Below are 24,265 nucleotides of genomic sequence, written 5' to 3'. Positions count from 1 at the left end.
CGAAGTGACTAGAATCCATTAATTAATGTATTGGGATTTAGCACCAATTAATAATATTATTACAGGTATTCATGTGCTACCACCTATTTATATTCTGTACAAAAATGATATTACAAGTTAAAATTATAATCTTAATGGAGGAAGTATTCCTAATTTGAAGGGATCTTATGAATTGTAATTGGTAACATGATATTTAATAAAAAGATATATGTGAATGTATTAATTTCTACAGATCATTTATTGGTAATAACAGGTCAACTCTGAAATTTACATATAAATGTATTTGTATTTTAGGCTTTCTAAATCAATATCACCAAAGATAAAGTTAATGCTTTTTTTAGCATGTCCCTCATTTGAGGATCCATGAACAGCATTGCGCATAACATCAGTTGCAAATTTAGCACGTATTGAACTAGGATGTGTTTCTTTTGCTTTCATTGGATCTGTTGGTCCCATTAATTGTCGCCATTCCTCCACAGCATTTTCTTTAGTTAGAACCATAACCACTGATGGGCCTCTGGAAAAACAATACAACCAACAATGTATGAGATGCTAACAATCTGATTTTGCAATGAGAAGATTAAGTTGATATAACTAATGTTGCATGCTGCATGAGATAAACAAATCAATTCTACTTGGGATAAACTGTCTATTTGATTATTTTACAGTTAGAGGTTTATGTTATAGAAGCCAAGACTTATTAAACATACATTATGTATCAGTAGATGACTTCCTTAGCAGTCCTATCTCTGCTTGTATTTGTGCTTTGCTGTATGTCAGTCTGCCTGTTCTCCATACATATAAAAACGTATGCTATCATGTCATATTATATCATATGCTAGACTTAAAGGTGCCATTTTTGATGACTTTCCTTCCCTACGGAACTTTCAGATAAATGGAGATACTCAGTAGATAAAAGTAGTTCTCTGTTTCTGTTCTACAAAAGAAGAATGCAGGAAGAATGTTGCTTTTTTCACTTAGGGAACTCTGAATTATTTAACTATCTATATTCTGTGGGGCAGGAGACCAGCTGGATGGATATAATTAGATGTGGGAGACATCAGCAATTATTGACAAGGTGTGTAGGTAAACATTATTTAAAAATATACAGCTGGCATTCAGAGCTTGATTTTTGCCACTTTGGTTTTGATTATTACACTGAAGAATTTATAATATTTATTTCAGTCATGATTAAATATGATTAAGGATTCATATGTCACTGGAAATGACACAGCAGAGAGAACTTATATACTAATGATTAAAAGGAGCCTTGTGTATTTTCAATGTTTTTGCACAGGGCTTCATCACAGACTTTCCATTTGTTCAAGAGTTTACCATTTCAGCTGAACTGGTAGTGAAATTCAGGCCTTGGACACAGAACCTGGAGAAACCCAGGCCTGCCATGTCCCTGTTCCTTCGCTGCCACCATTTTGGATTTTAGTGATGTGTGTGAACAGTTCACTGTAAATTGTTCTGCGCATGCGCGAAGAACAATTTACATTGAACAGTGCATGTATGCACAGCACTCATAAGGCACACACAGGTTGCAAACTGGTAGTAAAACTGATAGCAACCCATCCCTGGTCCCTTCCAACTCTGTTATTCTCTTAAAATGATGCAAAAGAAATAAATTATTTCTTTGATATTTTAATGCGAGCCTGGCAATTTTTTTTGTATGAAAAATTCAAAGTCAATTCTGCTTTCATAAAATTTTGTTCTTGTTTTTAAAAAAAACAAAACAAAACAGGCACTTACTTTGACATATAATCCACTAGTTGATTATAATATGGCTTATCTTCATGATCTTGATAAAATTGTGCTGCTATCTCGGGACTTATGTTTGCTTCTCTCAATTCTGAGATTAGAAATCCAGCATTTTTTACTTCATTTATAATTTTATCTAGAAGAGAGGGACATCAACATTCCACTATTTCAATCTTTATAGTATAGTACAGTACTACTATGAAATATGTTCAAATGTATAAAAACTGAAAACAAGAAACTTTATTTTCCTGCTAGTTACAGAATTTCTGTTTATGTGAAAGTGTTATTTCCAAATGACAGCTGTAAATTGAGATCTTTTACATTTATGAATAAGAAAAAAAATCAGTTACAAAATAATTGGCAGAAGATGAAAATTACTACAGACTTGGCTCCTGAAAAAATGGTTTGAGGGTTTGTGCGAAGAAAAAACCTTAAGATAGCAACCAGAATGGTGCAACTGAAACCCTGAACCTTTAATATGAGGCTACCCTCTTGAGCTTTTAAGAACTCTCCTGCAGATACCGCTGCTTGGAGATTAGCCTTTTTCATGAGACTGATTGCTTGCCTAATTAAGGTTAACTCTGTATATTTAATTGATGACTTACAACTGTAAGTAAGCCTGAAATTACAGCCATAAGTTGTCCCAGTCAAAAAGTTACCACGTGATTTCACACAATTTTATAACACTTTTTGCTGTGATTGCTCAGTGAATGTTGCGGTCACATAGTGAATGCCACTGTTGTTCAGTGAAAACTGCAGTTGTTAAGCAAACACATTTTGCTCCATGGCTTTTTTTTATTATGGGGCACTGTAAATGGATGTAATTGTAGATTATTGTCAAATGCCAAAAATGCAATCACATGAACACAGGTGTAGGGACAATTGCTGGAATTACAAACTGGGTTGGAAGTAACTTTTGGGGAGTCAGTGTCAACTTGAAATGGTCAGTAAGTGTCATGTTATAAATCGAGAATTATCTGCAATGTGTAAGCAAGGCTTCAGTATATACCATATTTTCACGACTATAAGCCGCACTGAAAATCCTAAAATTTGATCAAAAACCGGCAGTGCGGCTTATAACCCGGTGCGCTTTATATATGGAGCAGTTTCCCTCCCCAGCGCACAGGCTTTCTCCTCCGTTCCTGCCTCCCGTCCCTTCTACCAGCTGAGCAGTTTCCCTCCCCAGCGCACAGGCTTTCTCCTCCGTTCCTGCCTCCCGTCCCTTCTACCAGCTGAGCAGTTTCCCTCCCCAGCGCACAGGCTTTCTCCTCCGTTCCTGCCTCCCGTCCCTTCTACCATCTGAGCAGTTTCCCGCCCCAGCGCACAGGCTTTCTCCTCCGTTCCTGCCTCCCGTCCCTTCTACCATCTGAGCAGTTTCCCTCCCCAGCGCACAGGCTTTCTCCTCTGATTGGTTTTAATGGGGAGGTCCGATGGAATAGCGCTTAATGGGAGAAGGATTAATAGTTTCTCGGGTTCAAGCTGCGTATTCTAACTTTCACAAAGGGAACTAAAGCTGAGCTGGTAATTGCTTTATTAAAGCCGATTCAGTTCGCGGGAGATATTTGGTGCGCTTCTTTGAAAATCTCCCTCCCAATTCTGCCCAACGCCTCCCCGACCTTACTGGACGAACGGTGTGGGGTGGGTGGGGTATCATGTAGTGCGGAGTGCGAGGAGTGGCAGGTTGCGATTTCGTTAGTAATTGCAAAAAAAACGTGCGGCTTATAACCCGGTGCGCTTTATATATGGAAAAAGTTTGAAAAATTAATGTTAACTGATACTGCGGCTTATAATCCGGTGCGGCTTATGGTCGTGAAAATACGGTATATATTTTACTCTGTCCAATTGCCTCTTCCTTTTGCCTTTTAAACATCCATTTTTCTCCCATTTTATTTTTCCTTCTGTTCCCAGGATAGCTACCTCTTCCCCTTACGTTGTCTGTTCTCTTCATTTTCTTAGTGTTGCTACTAAGTGGAGGGAGGAGAATATGTTTACATGTATTACTGTGCGAGGAGATTAGTTGATATAGGCAGATGGGAATGAAATAATTTTATAATGGTATAACTTATTTTATAGACAATTTATATAAGTGCACAAAGAGAAAAATATGAACACCTTGTAATATTAATCTTACCTTTATCTTCAAAAGCAGAGGGTTTAATGAGAGCCATAGTGTTTTCTACAGGAAAGAAGAATTGTAATTCCTTTGCAGCTTCATTTGTGTTTGCACTGCCATGCAGCTGATTGATTGGAGAATCATGGATTGCAAACTCAGCACGTAAACTGGAGCAATAAAGTCAGAAAATTAGAAAAATAGCACAGAAACTTCATGCTTACAAGTTATATATATTTGTGTATATACATACACACATGTATGCATGCATGCATGCATGCATGTACCTAGACACGCACATGAGTTACAAGTACATATATATAGTCCTTTGGGATGGATGATGAATTCCAGAGTGAGATAAACTTGAAATTCCTAATTTTCCTCCAAGCCTTCCTTCTTTGGCAGCTTGACACAGATAACATTAAAAAATGCATATGTAATGGAAGGGATCAAAGCATGAGTCAGTCACTGAAATAAACAATTTGATCAATGGATCATTCAGAGTGCCAAATAAAATCAGTTAGTACTGTCCAAGAGCTAAATGTCCAAAACATTCTCATAGTATTTATTTTGAGAGGGACAAATTAAAAAAACAAAAACAAATTAACTGTCTCTATAAGAATTCAGTAAGAAAGTTCAGATAAACATTTTGTCCTCAGGTTTCTTGTTATCTTAAAAAAAGAAAGCAATGGCAGGGCAAACTTTGGAAATAAAGCATGATTAGCTGAACAGATCATTTTTCTCCTGAAACAAGTTTTAAGCAATCACAGGGTTCACCTAAAACTGAGATTCATATAAAGGTTCTTATCAACAGCAGGAAATTGAAATAGTTCAATTATTATTAACAAAATGTCTTGTGGTAGAGGGATATTTTTATACCTTATTTGTCCATACATATCACCTTAAGCAAAATTCAAAATCACTTCAGAAAATCTCATTCAATAATAATAGTTGATATTTTAAAGGGCAATCTAATAAATGTTGAACAATGTAATTTTTCAAGGGTTTTTGCATATGGCAATACAGATGTAATGGTAAATACTTCTTAACCATAACCAGTTTCTCTTATTTAAATGGTGAAGCTCGATATAAGGAGTGTTGCTATAGTATTGTTAGGGAGGGGGAAAATGACTTCTTAAGGGGCTCTGCAAAATGTTTTTCATGGTCTGATCCTTGTTTGTAGGCAATATTTTTATGATCTGGGATTCTCTAAAAGATAAAGAGACAACCTTGGAATGACTTTTTATTCAATAATTTGGAAACCAATCCAAAAGTTATCAATAAATGAATTATTGGTGCTTTTATTCAGGAGTTAAACTTTTCATTAAATAATAAAAAGTCATATTTATTAAATACAAATTTAATAAATAACAATGTAAGAAAATAATGTAATCATTTTCAGTCACTAAATTCAGTGTCAATAATATATAAAATACATACAATCATGCATATTTTGTCTTTCTGTAAATGCATGAGTGTAAGTTCCTGCTTGCACAATATTAATGCAATGTTCTTTTTTTAAAGATGTGTAACTACATTGTTTAAAATTATATCTGTGCTTTTAACACATAATTTCCTATAGAGAAATGACTATAGAGAAGTGTCTTTTGCAAAGATATTTCCGAATTGTGTACTACAGTTTGCTATAACATGCTGAAGTAGTATAAAATACTATCCAGATGATGGCACTATTGTCATAAACATCACAAGAGAGCATAACTTCAGTAGAGAAAATAAAACACAGTTCTCAGAATGCCATTATTACAATAAAAAAGATTACCTTTGGGGATATTGTTCCTTTGCTTCTTGGATTATTTTTGGGCCTAGTAAATCCCTCCATTTTTGGATTGCATTCTCTCGTACCAAAGCAAGAGCAAGAGTTGGCCCACTGGTCAAGACAAATATAGCTTTATTCATCCATCCATCCATCCATCCATCCACTCATCCATCCTTCTGAATGAATATAAATTCAGTAACAAACATTCTGGAATATAACCAACAAATATTCTGGGGGAAAAAAAGCTGAAACCAGGATTTCTTCATTAAATTAAAAGTGTTTACAATTACAATGGAAAATATGCACATCTGTTTAAGGCAAACTTCCTCACAGTGGTAAATATTGATCCAAACAGTTGATGAAATTATCCTTTATTAGAATTGTTGTTGTTAAAGTGATACTGTTAAAATTGCTTTCACATAAAACATCTTTTTGGAGGCAATGAACAATCTCAAATTTCAGGACGGTTCAGTGAGCTGCAGAGTTGGAGACCCCTGGTTTAAGATATCAGCATTAATGTAAGTTCTCTTCAGAACTGATTATATTTAGACAGACTGCTTCTCAACAAATTACAAATCTATATCATTTCTGTTATTTTAAACTTCCTTAATGACAAGTAAAATTCTCTAGCAGCCTATAATGATAGTTACAACTACTATTACTGCTAACATAAGGTGACCAGACATCCCGATTTCAGTGGGACAGTCACGATTTCTAACAATTTGTCCCGTGTCCCGGGCATTTAAAAAAAGTCCCGATTTTCTGGCTTCATGTTGAAAGCCCAGTGGATTTGCTTAAGAAATCCTAACCGGGGAAAGACAAAAGACACTCTGTCTAATCCCTCTCTCTTTCTCATTATTTTCATTGAAGATATTAAAACATTAAAGCAAGAAAACGCCCCCCCCCCCCGCGCCCATTTTACCTCATTTTATAAGAAAAAATGACAAAGTACAATAGAGCTCCAGGAAATACTTGGCTAGAGAAGCCGCGAGTGTTCCTTCCTGGATTTTCCGGAGGGGAGGGGCACGGAGGTTGGAGGTCGGCTCGTGTGGGAAAAATGGTGGCAAAGTTTCTTTGAAAAATATTTCCCTGACTAATTTCACCATTTTAATTTGCTCAGTTCTTTGTATTAACATCTACATCATTCTGGATTGACTTGGAGTGCTCACTTGTGCCTCCTGGTAAGTGAGCTGGTTTTTTTTCTTTTATTTTTTTAATGTATTTTAAAATAATATTTTATTTATTGTGCATAGGATTTTTAAAAATAGTTTTATTCTGTGTGGATTCTTTTTTTAAATTGTCTTAGGCTATTTAAAAAAAGATTCTATCCAAAATACAAAATATCAGCTGCAGTTATTCACTTAAGAACTGTGGCAAGAAAGGTGGTATAATGAGCTTAGTGACCAAAGTTACAATGGCATTTAAAAAAGTGACTGATGACCATTTTTCACACTTAGCGACCATTTTCACACTTAGCGACCATTTTCACACTTAGCGACCATTGCAGAATCCTCATGATCATGCGATCAAAATTTTGATGTTTGGCAACAGATTCATATTTATGATGGTTTCAGTGTCCTGGGGTCATATAATCACCTTTTGACAAAGTCAAATGGGGAAACCAGATTCACTTATGTTACTAACTTATCAGCTGCAGTTATTCACTTAAGAACTGTAGCAAGAAAGGTGGTATAATGGGCTTAGTGATCAAAGTTACAATGGCATTGAAAAAAGTGACTGATTATCATTTTTCACACTTGTGATCGTTGCAGCATCCTCATGGTCACGTGATCAAAATTTTGATGTTTGGCAACAGTTACAATTTATATTTGTAAATTGTAGTTATGTTGAAATAAAAAAAATATTACAATACTATTTTTGCATTATATGAAAATTTTTGTTGCGCTGTATAAAATTTTTAATCAAGACCCTCCCCCCCCCCCAGTCAAAGGTGTCCCTCTTTACCAATCTGAAAATCTGGTCACCTTATGCTAACAACAAGACCTTCACATAATTTTTGCCTTAAGAATATTTTTCCTTTTGAGACTGATAATCATTGTACTTATCCTGAAACAGGGATGAAATTTGGAATTTCATCCTCAGTCAGGATAAGTACAATGATTATCAGTCTCAACTTAAGAGTTTTATAATGATGTCTGTGGTGCAAGTTCTATCACTGAAAATTGCTAAATTAAATTCATACAGACGTTGTGACTGCACAATGAAACCAAACATTGAGCAATAACAGATATACCCAGAGGGACTGAGACAAAGGCAGTCAAGGTGATAGCCTCAATCCAGCAAATGAATTTCTGCCCTCCTTGGATGATCTTGGATAGTAACAAGATTCACATAGCAGCCCATTGGTGCTAGAAATTGAACTCTGAGAAATTTTTGCAGATTTGTAATGCTCATCATAGATTCATATCTTCTGCATATAACATATGTGATATTATAATGTCTTATTCTAAAATAACATAAGATATTTACTCATGGAATTCTGTATTGTAGAAAATGCATTTAACTTGGGTACCTGGTCATTTGTTCCAAAAGATATGGAAAATAATCTTGATTTTCATGTTCTCGGTAGAATTCACGAGCTTGTTCTTCTGATAAGATGATTTCCTTTTGCATGGCTATTTCAAAGCCATTTTCCACTATTCTATTCAGAATAGATTCTGCATAGCAAAAATTATATTGTTCGCATTACTTTTATTTATGTGTAAATATCTAAATGACTGGTGCTTCTCTAATATGATATAGCTTCACTATTCTATCAATTTTGGCCTCAAATCTTATTCTGTGCTCCAATGTAAACATCCTCTTTTACATTCTATACTTTTTTTCCTGATCTAACAGCTAAGTTATGTTCCAATACCTGGAGGGAGTAAACATGTTAACACTGAAAAAAAAACAATTGATGGAGGAAACAGACCCATCACAATCATAAACTAAATAATGAGAGTTATAATGGATTGGGACGGGATTATTTAGATTATTATCTAATTTTTTTGATTTTTTAATTTTGCTGAATGGAAAATTAAGATATGAGTGCAGCAACACAAAGCAATCTTACATAGCAAAATGTCTGTGATTCATCGTGCAGTTAGATATTTGCTGCTTAAGAATATTCATGTATAATGATTATTTGAAATACCCAATTTATTTCTGTGATAGCTTTCTGATACATGGGCAGCTTCTCATTAATCTTCAATTAGAATAATATCCATACTAGCTGAGGGATTCAGAAAGGTTTCAAGGTTAGAAAAGGCTGTTCCATAATATTTCCCTGTTGAACTTTCTAAGAATAGTTTTCCTTTAAGCTTTCAATTAATTTGTGTTATAACTCACACATTTTCATTTACATTTATGCAAGAAAAAAAGAAAGAGAATATGTTTCAAACTACACCATGTTTTAAATGTGCATTTCTTTAGAGTTTTTTGTTTAAAAATGCTCTCAGTTATTTTTATTTTATTTTTTATATGCAAAAAGATGGGTTAAAACTGTAATGTATACATTTAAAAATAGTGTAAGTCTAACAAAGAAACATGCCAGGACTTTGAATCAAAATAGGCTTCTGAAGCTAGAAAAGGTAACTTTTCAGATACATGCAATCATTTGTCTAAAGTACTGTCAGCTCTTAGCTAATCTCATAAAACACCACCTTTCTGCCTTTCTTTCATTTTCTTTTTTATGAAACCCTAATAGAAATAGAAAAGTGCCATAGATTTCAGTTGTGTGCAAAGTGCCTGTAATAATTGCCACCAACCTCTTCTTTCTTTTAAAAGAGAAGGTCTGATTAATGCCACTGTTCGTTCAACAAATTTTTCATTCCTTTGCTTGGAAAAATCAGAGAAAAAGAAGGCAAGTTGCCTGCTTGTTTCTTCAACACGATCCTGAATATCACAGTGATGTAACAGGTCTTGATTTTGCAACATCTCTTTCAAACTAACAAAAAGGAAAATAATGTAAAAATGTATTTAATACTAACATAGGGCTTACTTTATCATCAACATCTTCAAAATTAAATACTCTGATCCTGGCAGAGGTGGTATTCAGCCGGTTCAGACCAGTTCACACGTACCAGTAGCGGAAATTTTAACTGATTCGTTCAACTGGCAAATATAGCCTCTGGCTGGCCCTGCCCCCACCCACCTGGTCGCCTATCACCTCCCCACCTGATCACCACTTGCCCCGCCTATCTGCTCACCTGCCCTGCCCAGTCACTCCTCACTTTCCTGGCAGCATAGCACGCTTGCACATGTGCACAGTCTCTGCTCTGCAGCTTGCCTGCCTAAGCTGCCTTCCCACATGGTGCCTGCGCCCAACTGAGCTTCCTCCTCCTGCCTACAGGCAAGCCTGTGAGTCACACTATCCCCCTATTACCAGCGTTTGCCCCACACCCCAACTTCCTTGGGCTTTTGTAGCTTGCGAAACCGCTAGTGCTGCTCTGGGCTCGCATGGCTGGCTCGCAACCTTACCTTCCTCCCATGGCTGGTGGCAGAGGGGAAGGCAAGCCAGAGCCCGAGGAACCCAGACTTGGAGCAGTTTTGGAGCCTATTAAGAAAAACTGTTCCTTGGCCCCACCATACGTTTTCAAGCCTGGGCTATTGCATATTGCATGCTTTTCACTCCAAGCCCCCAAACTGCTCCAAGTTTGGGTTCCTCATGGGTGCTGAAAGTACAGGCCTTTAACCTGGCTGTTTTCTCTGCCTGGCTTTCTGTATGGGTCCCCAAAGTGCTGTGCTGTGAATGACGTTCTCGCTCTCCCAGCAAGAACAGAGACAGAGAGAAGAAGAAGCCGCTGATCACATGGAACCATTCCACATGTTGCCCAGAGACTTGTTTTGGGCGTAAGTCCCAAAATGTAATTGTAAATCGCATCCAGAAAGCCAGGCAAACAACCAGGGTGAATGATGCTTCTCTGCCTGGATTTTTGGATCATGGGACTTACCAGGACCCAAAGCAGAAGCAGAGAGAAAAAAGTTGCCGGAGAACTTCCTTCTGGGTCAGCGGCTACTTCTTCTTTCCACCTCTGTTCTTGCTGGGAGAGTGAGAGTGTCTTTCACAGCAAAGTGCTTTGGGTAAGTCCCATGATCTGGAAAGTGCTGCACCAGAGAGAAATAGCATTCAACCTGGCTGTTCTCTCTGGTGCAGCGCTTTCAGGTCTTACAGAACGCCGGCTGAGAAGCTGGCCCGCTGGCCAGGAACTGTATGGCTTCTCATCTCTCATCTTTCTCCCTCCCTCCTCTCTCCGCTTCATAATGAGGTCCAGGAGGAGGAGGAGGGGACACGGTCTCCCCCATTGTGAAGCGTACTAAATTTAAGTGCTATACATGAGGCACTGCAAGAGTAGCGAGCAGCCATGGAGGTTGGCGAGAGCAGTGGCATTAGCCACAGCTAGCCCAGCCAGTGTCTCAGGTGGAGTGAAAGTCATATGTTTTCCCATATTCCTCTCGCTGCCTCCATGGCTGCTCACTGCTCTTGCAGCACCTCGTGCGCAGCACTTAAACTTAATATGCTTCACAATAGGGGAGACTGTGTCCCCTTCTCCTCCTGGAGGTCATTATAACATGGAGAGAGAAATGACAGAGAGATGAGAAAGAAGAGGGAGAAAGAAAGAGAGATGAGATAGAGATAGAGAGAGATGAGAAACAGAGAGAGAGTGGGAGAAAGAAATAGAAAGGTCTGAGAGAGAAATGAGAGAGATAGGGAGAAAGAGATGAGAGGGAGAAAGAGATGATAGCGAGAAAGAGAGAGTGGCAGAAAGAGAGAAAAGAGAGAGATAGGAAGAAAGAAAAAGAGCAGAGAGAGGAAGGAGATGAGAGGGAGAAGGAGATAGATAGAGAGGAGAGGTAGAGAGAGGGAGGGAGAAAGAAAGAGATGAGAGAGAGATGATGAGAGAGAGGGAGAAAGAGATGAGAGACAGAGAAAGAAAAAGAATCTGGCACACATGGGGGTTGTGAAGTGGTAGTAAAACTGGCAGCAACCCACCTCTAATATAAACATATCAAAGGCAAGAAAGAGATGTGAAAATGGTGTCAGTATTATACTGAACAAGGTAAATACTTCCTCAAGTCCTTTGGCAACAACACAAAAATGATTTGCCATTGCTTTTTTCTGAGGTGTTTCTTCAGTTTCCCAATTTAGCCTTTTGGCCTTGCATTCCAAGATAGTTCCCATTCATATACATAACAATGTAATAACTGATTTATGCTTGTGAGATTAGCCAAGGTTGCTTGCTATTTGCTGCAACAAAATATGAGAATAGCAAGCATTAAAAAAAAACCTTCCTCTGAAAATTCTCTCAACATTCTGATGAATTGGCTGTTTTAGAAGTGGTCCAAATTAATTAGTAAACTGCCATTCTGATTTTTTAATTACAAAAGCATTCAAATAATTATATCTGCATACTCATTACAATACTGATAAATTTTGGTTAACATCCTCTTTCCTCCCGCCCTCTCTTTCAGATTATCAGAAGACACCAGGGCATACATTTATCACAATACAAAAATCCAATCTTTATGTGAATTCATGGTCTCTTTTTTCCTTCTATTTTAATGAGTTCTTGCAAATTTAGGTGAACACCATTAGTTTCTGAAACATATTAAAAGCTAAAGCAACTTACGTGGGGGCAAGCTGGCTATGATTTCTATTATTTCATTAAACACCAGATTTGATTTTGGTTTGATTTGTTTGACTTTCCTTGTTCACTAATACCTGTGAATTCCTTTCAAAGTTGTGCACTTGACAATGACAATTATTTCAGATGGAAGGAGGGGACCAACCTTTAGTCAGATATATGACAGTTGGCCTTGTCTGTTATAATGTCTAAATAATAAATTTTGCAAAAATCAATTAAAGCTTCAATCCTTTCAGCCCCACAATGATGCTGTGATATATTATGATCCTAATAGTTAAAGTATGTCTAAATTATAGCCATTAGACAAGTAATTGAATGAAACCAGGCAATTTTAGCTAACTTAGATCAGATTGGGGAACAAGATATTCAAGGCTATAAATCACATTAATTTCAGCAGAAATTGTCTTCAGTGAACAAATGGTTGGATCTAATAACTTAATGGGATTTACATTAGACTAATGTAATGCATTTGGTTAAAATGAATCTGTTTTAAGCCTGAATCCAGCCTGATACTAATTGTGAATTATGAATTGCTAAATAAATATTTTTCTCATATATACATACATATAAGCATACATGACATACCCAATTACAGGTGTCACAGAGTGTTTCCTCCATGCCTCAGATAAAAATTCCCCCCTTTCTTTCATTTCTTCTTCTTCTTCTTCTTCTTCTTCTTCTTCTTCTTCCTTTTCCTCTTCCTCTTCCTCTTCCACTTCTTCCAAATCATGTAAAAAAGGCATACTTTGGCCATGCTTTCTTTCAGATATTATCAGAATATAGGAGGGTGCAGACAGCATATATGAAACAAAGTCTTCAAAATCAGGCTGGAGAAAAAATGTTTTGTGTTAAATACCAAGCTGACATCACTGCATTCATCCTGTTATAAATGAGATATAAAATATCTATATTTATTACCAATTGTCTAACAACCTGATTTTAGTTAGCCAGTAAATGTTATGTGTGGGTATTTGTGCTCTATATGATTTTCTTTTTATGATATTTTATTCCTAACAGATTATGCTTTTGAAATTTTGCTTCCTTGGTCTTCCAACATATTGATGCCAGCTAGATTATTAAACCTCATTCTATACTTTTTATTTATTTCTCACATTTCTATACTTCCCATCTCATTAAGTAACTAGGATAGTTTACAATTTAATCATTAAAAATGGTAAGTAAAATACTTAAAATATTACAAATTTTAAAAAAGCACGGGCAGTAACTCTCACATCAGCGTCTGTCCCAGAGTCACATATCACTCTTCAACCCCTATGGCAATTTGGAAAAGGACTTAATACTCTTTTGGAAGCCCACTCTGGGGGTAAGATATTCTAGAGGGCAGGCGAACAGCAGAGAAAGCTCTCTTCCTGGATTCCAACCAGGGCTTCTTGATCCAGAAAAGGTTATAACTAGTGTACAACACAAAGTTGAGTAAAGACCTTCATAGCCATTACTGTCACCTGCTCTTCAAGCAGGAGTGGTGAAACTAGGAGGACCCCCGGTTTATTTACCAGGTAATCTAGAAATGTGCAATCTCATCCAAAGCCAAAGATGGTAAATTCTCATATTCAGAGGAGCCTTCTATATACAGTCACTCCATTCAGTTGTAGCCTGTTGTTCCCAACCCAGATCCCCATAGTTTTACATAGATTTTAGAAAGGTGCTCGACCTTTCATGTCCTATCAACACCGATTGGGACCAGTTCCAGAGAAAGGAGGTGAACCAACACAAGACTGTGTCTCCCACTCTCAACTCCAAAGTTAACCTTAAAGAAAACCATGATCAATGATATTGAAAACTGCCAAGAAGTCAAAAAGAGCCCGATTGAATGCACTACATCCTATTCCTGCCTGCTTCCAATCATAAATTGTGACCAGTGCTATTTTCATCCTGTATCTGGGCCCAAAACCTGAGTGGAAGGGATTAAGATAATTTGTTTCACTTAGGATCTTCTGAAGCTGCAGCATTACCTTCTCAACCATTTTTCTAAAGGGGGAAGCTGGATAAAAGTTATCAGGAATAATAGCGTTCAGTCAGTGATGGCTTCTTGAAAAGAGGATATAACGTACCTATCATCCCAACAGGCTCAAACTGTTCCCAGTTAATGGGTAAGATTGTTCCCCAAGCATCCCTAGTAAACCTTACTTGGTCTCCAACTGAGAATGGATCTCAGCAATTTTGTCAGCCAGATGCTTTGTAAATTCCTCAATACAACCCTAAAGTTGAACCTCAGAGTCCCCTTTACCCAAAAGGGATCAGAAAACCAGGGCCATCAGGCAGCACTTTGTGGACCCAGTAAAAATGGTTTGATGTTTTTATTAGTATTTGTTCTCAATTTTAACATACAATTAATGTAAACATTAACTGTAATGTTCAGTAAAATTACTGTAAGATGGATAAGCTATCTCATTAGATAGAACAGTGGTTCGACTTCCGGGGAGGGGCTTGCTGATGGAAGCAGCTCATTTTAGCTGCTCCCGAATTCCTGGTCGCGTTATCTGTCGGATGATCATCCATCAGGAATCTGGCAGTTTGTTTACCTTATTCTTCAGGCAAAGGAGATAAGGTGAGCCTTTTTTGCTGAGCAAAGCACCATCCGATCCTCACAGTTTGTGTCTGGGAGGGGAGGAAGGCCAGCTGAGGGCAGAACTGTCTCCGTGCCGGGAATTCCAGCTGCGATTTGCAGCATGAAGCAAGCTCTCTCTTCCTCAGAACAAAACTTGATTTATTGATTCCAAGGCGAGCAGGACTGGTATACGTGAGCCCCTAATTGTTTGTTTAAATCTTAGCTTCATTTTACAAGACCTTCTTCCGATAACTTAGCTATTAAAGAGACAGTTAAAATGGTGCTGAGCTCGCTGAGTTGCTTCGTAACACTGTTTATGTTTTGAACTTCTACGGAGTTTTAAAACTTCAAGGGAAAGGAGTGATTTATCACTTCACTTCACAGCTGCATAATTGGCCAGCAGAGTTTTATTAATTGCTTGAAGAAGAAACTTGGAATGGCCTCTAAGCCAAATCTTACTTTAAAGATGCCCCCCCGGCTCCTAGAGGCTCTGGCACATTGCCCACACCTGGCACAAAACTGCAGTCTCTGCCTCCTACACCCCCTATAGGCGACCCACTAATGAAAGAATTCTTCCTGAAGGAGCTGACTGAGGCTTTTTATATTCAGACAACCACGGTGGATTCAAAATTGGAATCAAAATTCAAAGAACTTAAAGAAGGGCTCAAAGAAGAGATATCCGTTGCGCATAAGGAGCTGTCTGATAAACTTGAGACCCGGGTTTCCAAAATCAGAGACGATATGTTGGGGATTGTAAGTTTATTGACAGAACATGTTTCCGGAATTGAAGACAGACTAGATGATCTTAATGACGCCAATATTAATTTGGTATTGAAAACAGAGGTGGTGCAACAAAAAGTTGAAAATGCTGAAAAAGAAATTATTATGATACAGTATAGACAAATGGAGCTGGCATTAAGAGTAAGGGGCCTGCGTGAAGACAAGCAGGAAAACTTGAAACAGATTCTTTCAGAAGCGTTTGATAGCCTGATGGGAAGACCAGGGGGTAACTTTGATTGGCAAATTGATAAAGTTTATCGCGTTAATTCTTGGCTGGCGAAGCCAAAGCAGCTTCCACGGGACATTGTGATATACTTTACTACAAGAGACATTAGGAATATGATATTACAAGAGTCCTATAAAACCAAGCTTCAAATTGGGGCTCAGGAATTGACTGTTTTGAAAGAGATACCACCTCAAATGCTAAGATCCAGGAAGACTATGCTTTTTTAGCTGAAGAGCTTAGAAATCACCAGATACAGTTTAGATGGGACGCACCATTTGGCCTAGCACTCACATTCGAGAAGCAAAGATACCGTCTTAATTCAGTATGGAAAGCTCGAGATTTTTACCACAATATTTTGAAGGTTGGACATCCCGCACCATCTGGACCTAGAGAAAGAGCACAAGAAGAACAAGATAGACAGCAAACCACACAATTACCAGATAAGATGGATCAGCTCTCTCTCTTAGAAGCACAAGGAGCTACGAGACGAATGGAGCAACAATCCAAAATGCAACAACTCCAACAATCACCTGCCATCAGTGAAGAAGCTACAGTAACCAGTCTAGAAACAGTGGGAGGAGCCAGGGCAAAGGTTAAATTTCAGGATATCCAGGAGGCTCTAAAAAAAGCTTCAGAAAACCAAAGATGATAACTAAGCTTCTAACATGGAACGTCAACGGATTGAACTCTCCACAGAAGAGAAAGAATAGCAATAGCAATAGCAATAGCAATAGCAGTAGACTTATATACCGCTTCATAGGCCTTTCAGGCCTCTCTAAGCGGTTTACAGAGAGTCAGCATATTGCCCCCAACAATCTGGGTCCTCATTTTACCCACCTCGGAAGGATGGAAGGCTGAGTCAACCCTGAGCCGGTGAGATTTGAACCGCTGACCTGCTGATCTAGCAGTAGCCTGCAGTGCTGCATTTAACCACTGCGCCACCTTGGCTCTTGGAAAATATTCCACTATCTTAAACAGTTCAAGAATGATATAATTTGCTTGCAAGAAACTCATATTAGATCAACTAATCAAAAATATTTGATTAATACAAGACTTGGTCAACATTTTATAGCTTCTGCTACGGAAAGAAAAATAGTATAGTTATATACTTAAGAAAAGACATGAAAGCTGAACTAATCGAAGCAGATCCCCATGGAAGATACATCACATTAGATCTGGTATTAGAAGGGAAAAGGACATTGATACTGGGAATATATGTTCCTAATCAATAACAAGATGGATTTTATAGAATTCTTCATGCTAAATTAGTACAGTGGGATTATAGGTCTTGCATACTACTGGGCGACTGGAACGGTGTTATGGATACTAAGAAAGATAAGAAGGTTTCCCGCCCAAATACTCAAATGCGAGCAAAACTACCTAAATCCTTTTTCGATATGATGGACGACTTTGAATTGAAAGATATTTGGTGAGAAAGAAATGCAGAAGAGTATGACTTTACCTTTTTCTCTGATAGACATCAATCCTTTTCTAGGATCGATTTTATATTAACTACTAATGATTTGCTTTCCAGGGTGAAGAAGACAAAGATCTCTGCTAGAGTTTTTTCAGACCATAACCCAGTTTGGATGGATTTGGGAGGGGTGGCACAAGTAAGAAGGTCTTGGAGATTGAATGAAAATTTATTTAGATATGAAAAGTATATTAATGATTGTAAAAAATTGTTAACAGAATACTTTGTTTTTAATATGAATAAGGGTAAATAAGTTGTTTGATTATTTTCATCTAATTTCCATGTATTTTGGTGAGCTGAAAACAAATAAAATATTGAAAAAACTCCTAGACATCATGATTTTCCACAAAAAAATGATCCTTTCAGATCATAACCCAGTCTGGATGGAATTGGGAGGGGTGGTACAGACAAGAAGGTCTTGGAGCTTGAATGAAAACTTATTTAGATATGAAAAGTATATCAATGATTGTAAAAAAGTGCTAACTGAATACTTTGTTTTTAACATGAATAAGGGTACTCCTATGGAATTTGTATGGGATGCAAGCAAAGCGTATATGAGAGGAGTATTGATAAATATAAATAAATCACATAGACATAAACAAGGGGTAAAACAAACAGAACTGGAAGATGAAATCAGGAAGAAAGAGCAAGAGTTAACTTTAAACCCAGGAGATACAAAGATTAAAGAAGCAATTACTATATTAAAGGCCCAATTTAACATGTTGATCTCAGATCAGGTAGCTACTAGTTTGTTATATGCAAAACACAATACCTTTTGCAATGCAAATAAATCTGGCAGATGGTTAGCATATCAGATTAGGAAAAAACAAAACTCTTGAAACATAACTAAATTGCTCTATAGAGGGAAGGAAGTGTTCCAACAGGATGAGATTCAAAAGGCCTTCCGGGAATATTTTACAGAGTTGTATAAGGGTGATAAAATTAACGGCCTAGATATAGAGAGATACCTAGACAAAGAGAAAATACCCATAGTTAAAGAAGAGCACAGGCAAAAATTGAATCAACCAATAACTTCGGGGGAAATTCTACAGGTAATTAAGTAGTTAAAGGCAGGGAAGGCACCAGGCGCAGATGGTTTGACAGCGGCTTACTATAAGAATCTACAGTTAGAAATGGTAGAACCTCTTAAGAAACTATTTAATAAGATTCAAACGGAAGGTAAGGTGCCCCCATCTTGGAAGACAGCTTTTATATCCCTGATACCCAAAGAAAACCAAGATATTACTCAACCAAAAAACTACAGACCTATCTCATTACTTAATGTAGATTATAAAATCTTTACTAAAATACTAGCAAATAGGTTAATGTTGGTTATTCAACAATTGATACACAGTGATCAAACGGGCTTTATCCAAGGGAGACAAATGAAAAGTAACGTAATATTAATTATTAATGCACTAGAATACTTGGGAAAGAATAACCAAATTCCTGCTGCGTTCATATTTCTGGATGCTGAGAAAGTTAACTGATCGAGTTAACTGGCAATTCCTGTTGAAAACACTGCAAAAAATGGAAATTGGAGAAAGTTTCCTACAATCAATCAAAGCAATATATCAACAGCAAACGGTTCAAATTATAGTCAATGGAAGTTTATCAGACTCTTTTCAAATTGGAAAAGGTACAAGACAGGGTTGTCCCTTGTCTCCACTATTGTTTATTATAACTTTGGAAGTACTGCTGAACAAAATACGGGGTTTGGACGGTCTAAAGGGAATTAAGATTAGGCAGCAAGAATACCGAGTGCGTGCCTTTGCGGATGACTTGGTTATAATATTGGATCAACCGCAGGAATCTAGTATGATCTTAATGAATACGATTAACCAATATGGTCAAGTGTCTGGTTTTAAAATAAATTTAGGGAAAACAAAAATACTAGCTATAAATATGAATACTAAACAAAAGGAAGAACTAGGAGGAATGATAGGATGTGAAATAGTTAAAAAGGTCAAATATCTGGGAGTTAACATTTCAACCTCAAATGGGAAATTATATGTATAATCATGAACCACTTTGGCATAATATACAGACAAAGATGAAAAAAATGGGACAAGTTGCAGTTATCTTTGTTGGGAAGAATAGCAGCAGTGAAAATGAATATCTTACCCAAATTTTTATTTCTTTTCCAAATGTTACCTATACTTAAAAAAGATGCAAATCTGCTAGAATGGCAGAAGGGTATTAATAAATTTGTATGGGCAGGAAAGAAGCCGAGAGTAAAGTTAAAAATAATGCAAGATGTGCGTGAGAGGGGAGGCTTGAAATTACCCAACCTAAAATTATATTATGATGCAGTAGTATTATCTGTAATCAGTGATTGGATTGATTTAACTAATGATAGGATACTTAATATCGAGGGGCATGATTTGGTATATGGCTGGCATACTTACCTGTTATACAACAAAAAAGTGGACAAAAATTTTAAAAGTCATATTTTAAGGAATGCTTTACTGCGGGTTTGGAAAAAATATCAATACAAATTAAATGACAAGATACCCATGTGGGCAATTCCTAGACACGCAATAGAAAATATGAATATAGCACAAAAACAGGATAGAATTACTTACAGATAGCTTCTTACCCTAGAAAGGGGTGTATTACAATTAAAACCTTTAGATGTATTAAAAGAGGAAAAGGTAATTCAAACATGGTTCCAGTATGGGCAGTTACAGGCCAGGTGGAAAACAGATCAAAAAAATGGTTTCATGCAAGTTGAGGATAATCTATTTAAACAAATAAGAGATCAAAGTTTAATGCATATAAAGAGGATATACAATGTATTAGTACAGATGGATTCCGAAACAGAATTAGTTAAAGATTGTATGATAAAGTGGGCTCAAAATATTGAAGAACCAATAATGTTGGATACATGGGAAAGAATTTGGGTAAGAAATGTGAAATTTACACAAGCCCAAAACCTGAGAGAAAATTTTTACAAGATGTTCTACAGATGGCATTTATATCCTTAAAAGTTGGCTTCTATGTATTCGAATTTACAACCCAAATGTTGGAGATGTGGTTCTCTCGATGCTACATATTTCCATATATGGTGGACTTGCCAAAAGGTTAAGGCATTTTGGATAAAAATATGGTAGATTATGCAAAATATTATTAAAGAAAGGATAAAGTTTACTCCTCAGTTATTTTTGTTAGGTATAATTACTGACTGTACAGCGGTAGAGATTAACTTGATTTTGCACTTGATAACGGCAGCAGGACGGTTGATGGCACAATACTGGAAGAAGGAAGACTTGCCTACAATTCAAGAATGGACATTGAAAGTCACAAATTTAGCCGAGATGGCTAAAATATCTGCATATCTTAAAGACCACTCAAATGAGAGATATAAACGAGATTGGAAAAAATGGATTGATTATATACAAAATAAATACGGGACTAAGAAATTCCAGATAGCCTATGCTTAAGATCAGGAATGATTTAAATTGTTTAAAGTTAGTTTAGCAAGGAGGAGCTAAGTTCAATGTAAAGATGTTATTAATCTCTTATTCTTTTTTTCTCAATATATCTTAGACTGTGTTTGTTAAAAATCTATACCGTGTACGGATATATATCAGGTTATACATGTGTGTGTGTGTGTGTGTGTGTGTGTGTGTGTGTGTGTGTGTTATATTTGTGCTGATAAATAAATAAAGGGGGACTAGATCTATTTCAAGCTATTTAGCTCTCATCAGCTAGCCATACCCTTACTGGGAATCGAGCCTGTGCTCAATATATATATCAGGTTAGATAAGACGTGTTAGATTTCAATGTAATTTGACTCCACATGTATACTGTTTTTTTTTTTTTACTTTTTCTTTAAAAATAGGATAGGCCAAGTACCGTATTTTCACGACCATAAGGCGCACTGAAAATCCTAAAATTTGATCAAAAACCGGCAGTGCGCCTTATAATCCGGTGCGCCTTATATATGAAAAAAGTTTGAAAATTTACCGTTTATATGAACCTTGAGTATTGAAGGGATCTCAAAAAATTTCTGTTTCACATTGCGCAGCAACAAACTTGAAGCTCGCAATCGAATGACCGCGAGCAGGCACGCACATGTCCCTCGGGTCTGTCCCTCCCGATTTTACGCTATTATCATGACCTTTACCCCCTTTTCCCGCCGTAAGGACAAGCAAGACGGTAGTGTTTCAGTTGAATTCCACACTTCACCTTCCTAAAAGGTTTCACATACCCCTTCCATTCGGGAAATTCTTATCTCATTGCTTCCGAGTTTTACTTAGCATGCACGCGAATACGCCTTTGTCCGGCTTCTAGAACCCAACCCCAAGTGTTGCACTCGAAAATGGACATCTTTTAACAAAGAGTCTCACCCCGCAGAGCAGGGATTACGCATCGAAGGAATTTCGCGCAGAAAAACGGGGAGGGAGGGGGAGGCAATTTGTTTGCTTTGTGGTCTCCTGATGTCACCCCCTTCCCCTTGAGAAATAGCGCACTGCTGGCGCGCGCGCCTTTCCCAAACGAAAATGGGTTGAAGTGGATTCGCCTACGTTGTTTAGACTAGGGGATTGTTTGGGCGTTTTTTTTGTTGGCGATTTTGACGATTCGAGCGTTTTTGACTACGATAAACCAATCAGAGAAAAGCTCTTGCCTACCCGGGGATGAAGGCGTTATTGAGGGGGGTGTTAACGGGGAGACGGACACATTTCCTTCATTCTACGCGCTTGTTGACCTCGACCCCGACTTTACGTGGTATTAGTATGCTGTGAAATCAGAAATCCTGTAAATCCAAAGTGACTTTGAAATGGCTCCACAAAGGAGACTTGCTTACGAGGCAGATTTTAAATTGAAAGCAATCAACCATGCAAAAGAACATGGAAATAGATCTGCAGCTAGAGAATTCAACATTAATGAGTCCATGGTGCGCAAGTGGAGAAAGCAAGAAGATGACCTACGTCTTGCAAAGAAGACGAAGAAAAGTTTCCGCGGCAATAAAGCAAGATGGCCGCAACTAGAAGACAGACTTGACCGATGGATTTCGGAACAAAGAGCAGGTGGCAGAAGCATCTCAACTGTCACCATTCGGATAAAAGCCAAAGCGATGGCAAATGAAATGGATATCAATGACTTTAAAGGAGGGCCTTCTTGGTGCTTCCGTTTCATGAAACGACGGCAGCTCTCTATCCGTACAAGGACGACGGTGTCTCAGCAGTTGCCGGCGGATTACAAGGAAAAGTTGGCCAACTTCCGGAGTTACTGCAAAAGCAAGATCTCTGAAAAAAATATACAGGCCGACCACATCATCAACATGGACGAAGTCCCCCTCACCTTTGATATTCCGGTGAACTGAACTGTAGAGAGAACCGGAACATCAACGGTATCAATTCGCACCACAGGAAACGAAAAGGTATCGTTTACTGTAGTTTTCGGTGTTTTGTCAAATGGGCAGAAATTACCCCCAATGGTAATTTTTAAAAGAAAAACGTTGCCTAAAGAAACATTTCCAGCTGGAATTATTGTTGAAGTGAATCCTAAAGGCTGGATGGATGAAGAGATAATGAAGAATTGGCTATCAGAAGTTTACGTTCGGAGACCGGATGGATTTTTTCGTGCGTCGCCGTCATTGTTGGTATACGACTCCATGCGTGCCCACAAAACAGAAAATGTGAAAGCCCTGGTGAAAAAGACCAACTCGGAGCTTGCTGTAATACCGGGTGGTCTGACCAAAGAAGTGCAACCACTGGACATAAGTGTCAATCATTCCTTCAAGGCGAAACTGCGAATCACGTGGGAAAACTGGATGATGGAAGGAGAGCACTCCTTCACGAAGACCGGGAGGCAACGCTGGGCCAGTTATGCCACTGTGTGCCAGTGGATAGTGGATGCCTGGCATAAAGTATCCGCCAGAACTGTCATCCGAGGGTTCACGAAGGCCGACATCATTCCTGGACTGACCAGCGACGGCATCGAGAGTATCGAAACTGATGACTCTGACGATGAAGATACGGGCCATACGGATTCGGGTTTGCTGGATGCTGCCATCGCCCAATTGATGATCTCCGATACAGAGGACGAAGAGTTCGAAGGTTTCATGGAAGATGAATAGAGCTGACTATAAAATAAAGCTGTTTAAAAGTTTAATAAAAGTGACTGATTTTTCTCTGTATTTTTTAGTGTTTTAATTCTTTTTAGGCTGCGTTTAAAGGCCGATCCGTGAAAAATGTTTGCAAATTGAGCACCTGCCAGTAAACCCCGCGATCGCGCGATTTCGTTAGTAATTTGTTTGTTTGCGAAAGTTGCGCGCGGATGAATGTTGCAAAAAAACCGTGTGCCTTATAACAGTTCTGCAGTTCGGCTGTTCAAATCTCACCGGCTCAGGGTTGACTCAGCCTTCCATCCTTCCGAGGTGGGTAAAATGAGGACCCGGATTGTTGTTGGGGGCAATATGCTGACTCTGTAAACCGCTTAGAGAGGGCTGAAAGCCCTATGAAGCGGTATATAAGTCTAACTGCTATTGCTATTGCTATAATCCGGTGCGCCTTATATATGAAAAAAGTTTGAAAATTTACCGTTAACTGATACTGCGCCTTATAATTCGGTGCGCCTTATGGTCGTGAAAATACGGTATATTGACATGTAGCGGAAATACACCAAGGAGAGGAGGAGTGGGAAAGAAGAAAGATGGGCAGAGAGGGATGGGAGAGAGGGTGGGGGGGGGAAGATGAGAAGGATGGGGGGGAGTGGATTGTGGAGAGAGGAAGGGTAGAGGGGGAGGGGAAGTAGAGTAGAGGGGGATGATGGAGGGAAGATAGAAAGTTGGAGGGTGGTGGAAGTAAGAGGTGTATGGAGAGCAGAAGAGCTATAATGGGTTTCTATTTTCTGGGGCATTGTTGACAAGAGGAACTGATGTAATTATTGTTTAATGCTGTATGGTGTTGG

At 38.1% G+C, this 24,265-nt stretch overlaps 1 protein-coding gene across 1 annotated transcript in view; it reads right to left on the bottom strand.

The window, feature by feature from the left end:
- Nucleotides 1–258: 258 nt before the first annotated feature.
- Nucleotides 259–24,265, bottom strand: part of NME8 (NME/NM23 family member 8) — a 126,579-nt gene continuing 102,572 nt past the window's right edge. Inside the window, exons 8-14 of the mRNA XM_087713093.1 lie at nucleotides 12,884–13,125; nucleotides 9,422–9,600; nucleotides 8,185–8,329; nucleotides 5,655–5,762; nucleotides 3,896–4,044; nucleotides 1,756–1,900; nucleotides 259–517 (exon numbers count right to left, since the gene is read on the bottom strand). Of these exons, the coding sequence (XP_087569219.1) occupies nucleotides 268–517; nucleotides 1,756–1,900; nucleotides 3,896–4,044; nucleotides 5,655–5,762; nucleotides 8,185–8,329; nucleotides 9,422–9,600; nucleotides 12,884–13,125 (1,218 nt within the window). The 3' untranslated portion in view covers nucleotides 259–267. The remainder of the gene's footprint in view (nucleotides 518–1,755; nucleotides 1,901–3,895; nucleotides 4,045–5,654; nucleotides 5,763–8,184; nucleotides 8,330–9,421; nucleotides 9,601–12,883; nucleotides 13,126–24,265) is intronic.

Source organism: Thamnophis sirtalis, unplaced genomic scaffold (assembly GCF_051295495.1).
Source record: "Thamnophis sirtalis isolate CommonGarterSnake01/CBP01778 unplaced genomic scaffold, rThaSir2_p1.2 scaffold_4, whole genome shotgun sequence".
Lineage (NCBI taxonomy): Eukaryota > Metazoa > Chordata > Lepidosauria > Squamata > Natricidae > Thamnophis > Thamnophis sirtalis.
Note: the sequence above shows the minus strand (reverse complement) of the source record. Positions and strands in the feature narration are given on the sequence as shown.